At 37.6% G+C, this 12,140-nt stretch overlaps 1 protein-coding gene across 1 annotated transcript in view; it reads left to right on the top strand.

The window, feature by feature from the left end:
• The window catches only part of LOC140232736 (puratrophin-1-like), a 146,026-nt gene that overhangs the window by 116,741 nt on the left and 17,145 nt on the right, over nt 1-12,140 (top strand). Inside the window, exons 10-12 of the mRNA XM_072312852.1 lie at nt 2,678-2,816; nt 6,174-6,299; nt 7,627-7,830. Of these exons, the coding sequence (XP_072168953.1) occupies nt 2,678-2,816; nt 6,174-6,299; nt 7,627-7,830 (469 nt within the window). The remainder of the gene's footprint in view (nt 1-2,677; nt 2,817-6,173; nt 6,300-7,626; nt 7,831-12,140) is intronic.

Below are 12,140 nucleotides of genomic sequence, written 5' to 3'. Positions count from 1 at the left end.
CACAATATAGAATGAATATTTCCGGACCGGTTCACAAAGTCAACAGAAAGATATCAATTCTGCTCATATCATTGATCTTTTTTTTCAATCTCTCCACTCCCTTTTTCTCCCAAACTGGAGTTGTTTATTCTTCTTGTTGTGATAGTTATTGAAATAAAGTACAAAAAAATCAAATAGCCAAAAGGAAGTCATTACCAGGCAAGGTCAGTTAGTGTCACAGAAAGGACAGTGGGTGGCCTTGTGATGTAGATGACCGTTAGTTTCAGAGCAGTGTCCAGAATCACCCTTGTCTGTTCTGCACCCACCTTTTCTTTTTTTCTTTTCTGACTCATCATTAGCCTTTGATCAAGGCTAGACATGCATACATTTTTGAGAGATCACAATCATTTCACAATTTCCATTTGTTTAAAAAATCAGTGACCCATAAAAATGAAAAGAAATTCCTGCCATTGTGTCCACCCCCCAAGTTGTAAAGGACTCAAATCTCACAGGTGTAAAACATATTTTTGCTTGATGTCATTCTGTCCTATACCACTCATGACAAAGCTGGTGGTGGCATTCTGTTTACGATATCCTTCTTCATTCACAGATTCAAATAACTTGAAGTCCAATATCCAACTGTGCTGTTTTCTCTCCTGCTCAAGTCTTTCTGCATGGATTCTTTGAACAGTGACTTAATCCTTTCTGCCAGTACACATCGACAATACTTTGGAATATCGTGAACCCTTGCTGGTGGCTGCTTGTTGACTCCCCTTTCATTCAGAAAACACTCCAAACATTGTCATATGTTGATTGATATTGATATGTTCGCATATTTTCTTTGCTCTTGTCAGTCTCTGCTACTAGCAAAGAAATGGAAGTCTGGTTTCTAGCCAAGTGGAACGACGGTACAAGTATATGTCTTGTTATTGGACGTCTGACAATAATCTGGTATTAGTGTGCTTGGCTGCTACTCTCCAGAGTTTCTCTTTGCTTCAGTGGTGCTGTAAAGGACTCCTTGCATTTAGTACATATCAATGTGGGCTGGTGTCATAGGAGTACATTATTTCTGGAATAAGAGCAAAATTCATGGCATGAGAAGTGAGTAAAATTCACAGTTTTATTTATGTCTGCTTTCATAGTATTTAGCATTTATGATTACCTGTACTTTTACCGGTATTCAAGATAGCAAATCAGCACGTTGTCTTCCGTTTAAATCCATTTATGTTTTGAATTTTTGTTACTGCGTTCACATCCATTGAAGTACTTTTTCACTGGTGTGTGCTGATTAGAGCTGTTCAACATGATATCCTTCTGGAGAGAAAACAATGCGTCTTTGGTAAGAGGTGTAAAGTAAGCCATATGAAATCTTACCAACTGGGGTTTTATTTTAGGACAGTCTAAGATTTTCAGTGGTGGTTCTGTTTGTCGCTGCTCAAAAATGTCACGGTCGACCTGCTACTGACTTGAAATCTCCTGAGTTACGTCACTACTTCAGATTTGTGTAAAAACTTTAAGATGCCTAGCTGTCTTCCTTTTGAGACTGGTCTAAGCATCATTAAACATGGAGAAATACTACAGGGGTTGTTCACCTCAAGGTGTTGCACACACTGGTGTCTTGCCAAGATTTTTACAAAAGACACCCTGTTTTCCTTTCGTGTTGATTGTCGTTACTTGTTTTCCTCATCTGGGGATATTCATGAGATTTCTCAGAATGGCTTGATCCTCAAGTTTAACCCCCTCAGTTGTCAAGCCCAGGTTGGTCACTTGAAGTTCTTGCATTGATGGCATTGTATTTAAGCTGTAAAGTCTTGGGAGGATTACAAGATCTCAATGGGACTTTATGTATGTCTTAGCCTTCTTGTTTTTCTCAAAGACACTCCAAAAATATCTGGGTCAAACTATTGGCAGTATACCCACATATCTGTGTATACATGGAGTTTTCTTGGTTATATTCCATTGACATCCAGCTTTTGCACGTAATAATATATGTTGTTGTGCTAGCACCAACAATATTATGTCAGTGGCCATGATTTGAACCTAATGTACAGGCCAGAAACATGAAGTAGATATGCATAGTCTGGAAGTATATACACCCCTTCAGGTGTAATGATTATTGGCAACGTGTGAGTTTAAGCTAAGCACATTTGGTACAAGCACAATAAAATATATGACAGAAATGAAACTTCCAGATTTCTGGTTATAGATATGACTTAAGTGTGACTATCTGTTATCACAGTTTTATTCTATAAGGCCTTAAAGTTGCTTCTTGTGTGTTTACTCATTTTGTTCACTTCAGTTGGGTGGTGTCACAAAGTCAGAGAATGTGGTGAATGTGCATCCAATTATTATTTCATGTATTTCATATATCCAATGATTCATTTTATTCATTGTCTGTGTTCATTCATCAATATTTGTCACACAAAGATATTATGTGTAGCAGTTCAAAGGTCAAATGTATATGCTTTATTCCGAGTTGTGCTTTCTGTGTGTTCTGGAAAATTGCCAGATTAAGATTTCAGTCTGTTTACCAAGCAGATGATGAAATTATTGAATTAATTTGTGTTTGTTTGTTTGTTTTTTCTACAATAATTGGCACAAAGTAATGAATGAGATTGTTGATGTATTGAAAAAAACTATTCCAGCTTGCCTCTTCAAAAGTTAAAGTTATGTTCTCATATTCCCTGTTTTCCTGCAGAGATGCCATCAGCTGTGTGAGTAGTCTTTTTGACCAGGTCAGGCGGGCGTGCAGCCGGCTGGACGAGATGACCGACAGACGACTGGCCCACCTCCAGAACTCACTCCACCTTCAGATCTTGGAGGAAGAGTCTACCAAGGTTGGTAATGATGGGTGGGGCAAGAAGAGGGGTGGAGGAGGGGCGGAGGAGGAGGGGTGGAGGACGAGGGAGCGGTAATCTTTGGGATCTTTGGGTGCCAAGATACATCTTGTCAACTAAACTGATTTTTTTAAATTCTAGATATCTGTTTGCTCTGATACTGGTCTTGTTGAAAGTTGTTAGCAAAAGCAAACTGCTTACCAAATTGAAGATATTTGGATAAGTTTTTGTAACTTTATTTTTGCTACAATTCAATGAAGTTGTTGTGACAATGCTACTATCATTCAGATTTCTTTGTCACAGAAGATGCTGCCAATAGTATTGCTAGCACGGATTCATAACAAAAGATATTTTGGGAACATGAAGATGATTATCACCCCAGCTATCACCATTTTCAAACAAACCCACAGTTATGTGTAATGAACTGAACTATCGGTCTTTTCCCTTTTACTTAAGTCATATGATGAATTTGCTCTATAAACTTACCACATACACTAACATATGTGACCCGCTACAACAAAAAGGTCCTAAAGTCGCGCACGGTCGAAGCCGTGAAAATCGAGTTTGAAGTCAGAGCATCATAATTTGTCAAAACTTACGATTTTCTGATTTTGACATATTATTTGAGTCTGACATGTCTTCTATCATCTGTCGAAATTCTTAAGCAAAATGATGAAAGGAAAGACCAAAAAATAGCGTTTTTCTGGGCCATGTTTTTGGCGTTTCAACGAAGCAGAAACCGGTTCGAAAATTTGGATTGAGCGCCACAGATAGGCTCCGCCCATAACAACGACCGGAGTGATCTCATTGGTCAGTTTGCTGCTTGCCGCTAACCGAAGCGTGAAGCTCGCACACTGCCAAGTCGACTGGTGCGTGCGGGCGGGGTGCGCTATGCCCAACCGCTTCTCCTGGCATCCTGGTCACTGATTGGTCGGTGAGGAGACCGCCGACGCTGTGCTTGAATGAGCATTTCGGGGGTTGCTAGGGTTTACCTTCTATTGTCCGGAGGTGAAAATTGACTAGCGTGTCCCTTGATCGCGATTGCGTCGCAAGGAAAACTTTTAGAGCGCTTTTCTCGAAACAGTGATTTTCCATGCGTCTCGACATGCTCTCTTTTAAACATCAATATCTCCGCAGCCGATTATTTTTATAATTATTGTTATATATCAATTTAAAGCAGAAAGATTAGGGAATTTTGTCATGCAATTTTCAAATAATCGACCTCACCCGACTTTAGGATCATTTTGTTGTAGCGGGTCACATATTATAAATAAGTAATCTGTTTGATAAAAAATCCATCTCAACTGAGATAACTTAATTTTCATGAAATGATCAATAAATATCAGATTTGCTATTTCCACACTAGCACTTTCTCATGTCACATATCTGTACATTCAATATCATTATTCTAAATACTACTGTTGAGATTCATGTTCAAAAATAGATATTGGTTTTAATGTTTAAAATGGCCATACTATCAGCAGAAGGAAGTCGTAAGAATTAATGTAGAAATAAGGTGTGAGTTAAATCATTATACAGTAGGGCTAACTTTATGCGTGACAGCACAGATTATAAAATGTGTTTTTTAGTGCTTTCTTTTCATTTTTTGGCAGTTTGCCGGTTTTCTGCTGTGTGGCATGGTGTCTCTCTTTACCACAGTCTCCTTATTTCAAGGATAAAGTGCTGAAAAGCAAACTGGTGAATTAACACCTCCATTGCAACTGTGTTTTCTGAGTCATTACCCTGAAACATCAGCCCACACACTAGCTTGAGAGTTTCACGTATCTCACTGTACATACATTGGTGTATGGGAAAAACTCATAATAATGTATCTCAGGCTGTGAAAGATAATTTTTACTTCAAACCAATCAAGTTTTTGGGGTAGAAATATGAAATTAAAAATTTTCCTTCACATTTAATCCGTTTAGGATGAGTCCTGAGTACACTCAGGCAAGTGTCTATGGGAAATATGTTTTGTGCTTGTAGCAATTTCAGTCCGCCCTCAACGGGTTAAAATTCATATTTCAGCACGTATTCACAGAACCTTGACTGCACATGGTATTCTTAGTCTGAAACATTTGTCATGGAGATCAGATGTTCTTTTTGGGGAATCATAAAGGTTCATTTACTCTTGTGCGCCAGTTTTAAATTCCAAATATTTGCCAGTTATTGAAGGATGACTTGAGAACAATTCAGTCTTAAGCTAGAGGTCACCAAGAAAAGCAATACTTCCAAATCTGATGGGAAGGAAGTCAAAGAGAAACATTAGACATGAAAGGTGAAACAATCATCTTTTTTTTTTTGTCTGGACAGTTTGAGTGCCTCACATTGTTTTCCAGAATTAGAATCACAAACCTGACTCCAAATGAGATTAGAAAGAGTTCCCCTCGCAGCGGACATTCCATATCCTCTGCTTTTTTGGCAAGTTTTAAGTGGGTTAAGTTGCTCTTGGGAAAGCCCGTCTTTGTCAGACATTGAATTGTCACAAATTTGAAAGCCACTTTGAAAATTGATGTTTACATCAGAGTAGTTTGGCAAGACTTGATTTGGCCTGCGAGGATAGCCAAGATGAGAGGAGCAAAAAAACTGTTCTTGTGCCAGGGAGGTCAAGGGTCACGTGCCTTGTAAATTGTGGAGGAGAAGTGGTGTAGGTGAACTCATGATTTAGGAATCACTGTAAGGTTTCCAAACTTCCTTCTGACTGTTTGCCTGTCAGTCATTCTGTCACCTGTCACTGGTGTTGCCCTGGCAAACAAAGTTTCACACTTTTTGAGTGGCTGCATCTTTAAAGCTTGGCAAACAGGACAATTTTAATCTGTCTGACAAATATTTTGATCATTGGCTGCTATTTCTAGATTTGAACTCTACTAACATGTAAACCCTACTCTGTTTGCAACTGAAAATGGCATATTCGACTACTCCTACTTTCTTTCGTAGGACTGTAACTACCCCACGCTTTAGTGATTTTTGTGAGGAACACAAGTATTTCTTCTCTTTCCTATATTTTCTTGAAAGTTATTGCAGATCTTCTGCTCTCTTTATGCTGAAATCATAACTTTACTATGTTAATTATTTGCAAAGATGAATTTTGTAATATGTTGTGCTTACGACATACAGGACCCCCCCCCCCCCCATGACATTCAAATTTGGGCTGATACTGTCCAAGCATGCACACGTTCTGACCATGAGATACAGAAGTAGTTGTAATCAGCAGCTATTGGAAAGGAAAAGAATTTAGGGTGATGTCATTTTTGTAGCATTTTCACTAATTTATGAATTATGTCAATATCGGCTGATGCCTAGATGATTGGGTTATCTTTGCTTTGTTTACATAATTGTTTGTTTGTTTGTTGACAGGTGAGAGACTGGGTCAAGAATGAAGGAAACAGGAAGTTAAAACTTCTGGAAGACACATCCCCCGATTCACTGACCTCTGTAGTCAACATACAGAAGGACTTTGAGAAATTCTACTTCAATGCAGTGGTAGGTTTGGATGTAGAAAGTATTTATGTGGTACTAAATTTTACACTTAGCTTCAGGATTATACTTCAGTGTATGTTTGTTTCATTGGTGTGTAGAAATCTCATTCACTGTAATGACTAACCTCTAGTTATAATGAGGTTTTTTTTTTTTTTTTTTTTTTTTTTTCATGACCGGACAATAATAACAAAAACACTCCATTAAGATCTAGTTAACTGCAGCCATTTTATTCAGAGTCCTTGATGAAGTGCTCAAGCCAAATTTGATAGTGGTCAATAAATGTCTGTATTGAGTGACCATTCTCACAGGGTTGAGAGAATTAGAATCTGAAGAGTAGAGGTGCTAATGGTTAAAATCCTAATTTCATCAACAAGAACTTGTTTTGTCAGATTAGGACGGTACTGATATATTTCAGGGTGAAACTGGGGTATTGGATATTTTAAAACAGGTGAGATTTGTGTTTTGTCATGGTCAAAAACAGTCATAGGAATGATATTTATTGTATTGTTAAAATCTGTATAGACAAATCTACCAAATAAAAATCTTCTTAAAAATTGTTTGGCTTCATCATGTTAATCCAAACACTCCATACCCAATGAGGCCTTGAGAATGACTCACAAGTTTTTTATGCTTTGACTCATTGTGCCCAAACAACAACTTCCTTTGTTGGGTGAAAAAACTCATTTTCTAGGTTTCACATGTCTTTGTGTGCTGGGTATGCCAAAACACGTTTCCCAATTGGATAGATGGTAATAACCTGTGATCTTGGAGCGTGAAATTGTAACCGCCACTCCAAGATTAAATCCATAAAACAACCTGCCAGCTTGGTCATTAAATTACAATCAGAAAAAAAAAGAAGAAAACAGACGGAATCCTTAATGTGATGGTGTACGCATTTTCAGTTTCACGTTAAATAGCGCAAAGTGAAGCAAATGATAAAAAATCTCACATACACACAGAAAACAATGAATAATTGCATGATGTGATAAGAATCTCTTGAAATTGAATGTCAAACAAATAATTTTTTGTGTATGCTTGTGGAATTTTATGAAGCATGTCATGAAAGAAAATCTTTGCACTTCAGGGAAATTTCAGGACAGAAGTGAGTCATGTTTTTGGAAAAAATTAAATGCCGATGAGTAATGATATAAGTATTTGTGTTATCATATTGGTGACTGCAATGCACATTTAGTCTTTGTAATGCCCTGTATTCAATAACTTATGCAGCAAGTCAGTCATACTACATTGATATTGGTTGCTGGACTCATAAAAGACATGTAAGACGTAGAGACCAATAACTTTCATTTGTGTTGGTGATTGTTTGTGATAGAAACACATCGGCCGAGGGGAGGATGTCCTGGAAGAGATCCATGTGCTCTCTGAGAAGATGGGCCGGGATGGGGCCGGGGCACCCCTAGAGGGCCCCGGCCACATTGGGGACCTCAAGGAGGAGTTAACGACCTTCACCCAGAGCCTGGAGATGAGGAGGAAGAAGATTGATGAGGCTGTCTGGCTCTTCACAATGCTAGACAAGGTTTGTTTAACACAGCATAGGATGAGATGTTACAAATGTCGCAATCAAATTCTTAGAGAATGTTTACATTAACAGATTTGCCTGCTTGGTAATGCCTCTTCAGAGCACTACATTATAAAATGCCTTTGACAGTGTATATAAGCAGCTTGAGGATTGTATTGGGAGTGTTCTGTGATTTTCTGCACATAAATTCCCAGTAACAAAAACAAACAAACAAACAAAACAATCTGGCCTGTACATCCTGGTCCTGTATTAAACCGTTCAGGACAAGTCCCAAGTATACTCGGGCCATTGCCTATGGGAAGTAAGTGTTGTAGCAAAATCAGCCCATCCTCAACTGGTTAAGTAGTCCTATGTCAGGAAATCAAGTATGTTGATATTATGAGCACCAGATAAAACCAGTTTGTTCAAACGTTTTTGATTACATAATGAGAGATTAGTTACCGATAACATGGCACTCTAGTCAACTTAAGTAGGTGAAAGGTCACATCCCAGTCCTCTAAATCTCCATTGCCAGTGCTAAAGCAATGCACACATACTTCCTGATGTGACATAGAATGTGATGTGGTGCATGTAGTTATTGAATGGTGTAAGGCACTAAATAGCTCAGAAGCTACACAACATCTCAGCTGGACCCAAGTGGTTTGTGAGCCTCAATTATTTTATCCACTGCATCTTTTGCATAGAACCAAAAATGAAGGATTAAAATGAGAGGAACGAGAGAAGAGGGAAGAAAATGAAGAGGATAATTAAAGAGAGAGTGAAGAAAAAAGAAAGAAAGAGGCAAATTATAAAGAGAATGGAAGGATAAAATAGGCATATTGATGGACAAAGTAGAGTCCATATTTCTAATCATGCCATGTAAGAAATAACAGCAACAGAGATTATGTAGCTAGTTTTTATATGAATCAAGTGAGTGTGTTTGTATTTAGACAAGTTTTAGTGGTTCACCTCTTCTACAGTATAAACTATAACTCCATCATAAACATATACCATCAAGAGTTTCTTTCATCTCACATAGTTTTATCTACCTCATGTATCTCTCTCTGTCTATCTACCTATCTCTCTCTCTCTCTCTCTCTTCCCCTTCTGCTCACCCTGCACCTTTTCTGTCCTATCTTGTTAACAATAGTCTCAAAGTGACTCACAGTCCCAGACCTTATTGTTTAGCCCTCTTATCTTACAAAGCATCAGCCTTCCCTAGACTCGGTGATTAGAAGGGTACTTAAACTTGACTCACTCTATTACGTAATCCCAAACAGACTGTCAAGATAGCCTAGTGACTTCTTTTCAGAATGAACAGAAGAAACCCTCCAGATCAAGTGTATACAGTGCTAGATACAAGGATTATTCACACTAGATTTTAGTTGGTATATACCTCCTCAAGGAAGACAAAGGGAAGGATGTGTGGGTGAAGGTGATGGTGCATTTAGTCATTTTTCAGCTGATAAACTTTTGAATTTAGTATGTTACAGTTAGAAATCATGATAGGAAGCAATGTTGATTACTATGTTTGATCTAGAGTAAATCTAATAACTTACTTGTAGTGTGTTGTGGAGAAATCAGAAGGTTAATATTTATTTATCCTCAAAAGTCACACCCTGTTGTGAGCATGCATTGGATTAAATTTTTGAGAACAATTGACAATAAAAACAAACAAACAAACAGAAAGCATACATGTCATCAAATAATTTCTGAGAAGAAATTAAAAGAAAAACATGAGAAAATGGACCTCATATGAAGATGACAGCTGCCAAGGTTGACCAAGCCTCAACTGGAAAATGATGTAATATTCTGCTTTTTATGATTTTATGGGCAATGTTATTGCGCATTACATGTTGAAAGACTCCAAGCCCTGTCTCTGAAGGCAATATAGTGTATGCTAATCTTCCAGAATGCTCATGATATGATTATCCTAAAGAGTTACAAGAACCATCTTAACATGTCGGCTTCACTCAACATTCGGTCTATAAATCAGCCCTCGCCAGTGTGACCCCTATTCAATAAACAACACCTTAGAGGGTTTCTCTACTTCAGGCAATGATCTCTGTTAATTCAATTGTCTTGATATTTTAGCAGTCAGCATGAAATGATATGTTGATTCATCTCTTCTTTCCAGTAGGTTTATATTCAAAGATTGGTAAATGCACACAAGTGTGTATGTGCACTTATGTGATATATTCTTGTGGGATTCCTGTGAGATTTTCCTGTCTGAGAGAGTAAAATTGTGAGGTAAAGTGAGGTAAAAATGGGCTTTCCAACAGAATAAATGAAGCTGGTCTACAACTTCTGCCACTGTAAGACAAGCATTCTTAGGTCTTCAATAAACATATCGCACTTTGTGGTTTCTTATCCCGGCTAATGGCCCAGCTTTTATGAAGACCAAGTAACCTTGAAGTTGGTCTTTACGAGATCCAGACTGCCCCCAATTTGGTGCCATTGATGGTACCAGGAACTCTGTCTGGGATCTGAGATGAAGACCAAAGGCAGCTTTGTTAGCTTTTCATCTTAATTGCCCCTTTGATGTGGCTTCCTTCTCTAAGATGAAAGAGAGTTCTCTATTACACAGAGTCAACAGAGCATAAACTGATAGCACCTATCAAAGGCATTGACTGTTGACTGCTAGACAGCCATCCAGGACTAGAGGGACCACAAGACCGGTTAATAATGGGGTTAATGAACTTACTGTCCACTGGAAGAAGCTTGGTTGGGATGGTCTTTATGGTGGATTGGCTACTAGCACACAGCTATTAGGAGATTCTCTGGTCTTCACTTGTAGTGGACTATCACGGAAGTTGTACAAAGTTGTAATTATCAAGTGATGTAACTACAAGAATAGCTTATGTTTAGCACTATTGATTATACTGAAATTTGCTGATATGTAATTGTTGTTATCTGTTCACTTTCTTGGTATATCACACTCTACCTATCTAGCTGTAGGCCTACATATTTGATAGGTTGATCTTCAACACATATTTGCACCTAGCACAAGATATATACTTGAATTACTTATACCAAACAACTTATGTATACTCTTTACAGTTAGACATACCGTGTTAGAGATAGATGTAGAATTGAATATCTAGAGACAAAAACATTGTTATGAACAGAATGTATTCATTTAATATCAATTCTTACAGAACAGATATCTAATATAATTTACAGTAAGACATACTGTGGGAGAGATAATGTAGAATTGAATGTATAAAGACAAAAACATTGATATGAACAGAATGTATTTATTCAATATCAATTCTTTTAGAACAGATACTGTAAAACATGATATATTCGCGGCATGAATTTTTTGTGAATTGGAGCCGACGGCCTCATGCTGCATGAAATTTTTGCGAACTGCCACTGTCATTCAATGCACATAGTGTAGACATGAACTTTCGCTTGCATTTTAATTACACGAATCTTGGCGCTCGCGAAATTAAAATGCATGCGAACATTCCTCATTTTACAGTATCTGATCTAAATGATAGAAGAATGTTTTGTTTATTTGTTTGTTTGCATGGTTTGTTTATTTGAGGAAATAGATTTGTGTATATATCACAAAGAAAGACTTAGGATGACAACAACAACAACAATATCTGTTGTGGTATTTCATGCATTAAATTACTATCTGGGAGAGGAAAAGAGAAAGAAACAAAGGGTAAAGACACATGACTGACTTTCTGAATGCCATCCTTTGTATGATGGCCATGTCTTCAAGTAGACTGGAACATATTGAACATTTGGCCTCAGATCGTGGTTTGTGGCTAGACCAGGCCTTGTCTAGCCAGGGAAGTGATGTGACGTGCGAGTTCCTTCTTTGTCAGATGTCAGTGGAGGAAATATTTGTGGCTTGAAGTTTCTATTTATATGTGGGCAATCACAGTCAAATTTGCACACTGAGGTAGCTGCTACTAGGAGGAGTTATCCATTTTTTTTTCTTTTTTTTTTCTGAGTGGTTTCTCAAAAGATAGAAAAACTTGATTTGAAATTGTATGGTCATTTTCAGTGCAGAGCTGATTTGGATGAGGTATGCAAGGCTGTTTGTTCATCTTTGTATTTTTCTTTTGATCATTGCTGTCTTGTACTCTTTGACTAGTAGTACTCTTAGACTTAATAATATATACATTATATCTTTAATTAATAGGGTATCCAGGTTATTAACTAATGTTTTGTGGTAAGTTTCAAATGAAATATCAAAGATAAACAAAAGGAGTAGATTGAATTTACTTTCCTTTATGAGAGCTGTTTTGACTGTATTTTAGATGCTAGGGATTAAGTAACAGAACAATTTCAATAAGTTTTCTTGGCAGAAA

Source organism: Diadema setosum, chromosome 9, assembly GCF_964275005.1.
Source record: "Diadema setosum chromosome 9, eeDiaSeto1, whole genome shotgun sequence".
In the NCBI taxonomy this organism is placed as follows: Eukaryota; Metazoa; Echinodermata; class Echinoidea; order Diadematoida; family Diadematidae; genus Diadema; species Diadema setosum.
Note: the sequence above shows the minus strand (reverse complement) of the source record. Positions and strands in the feature narration are given on the sequence as shown.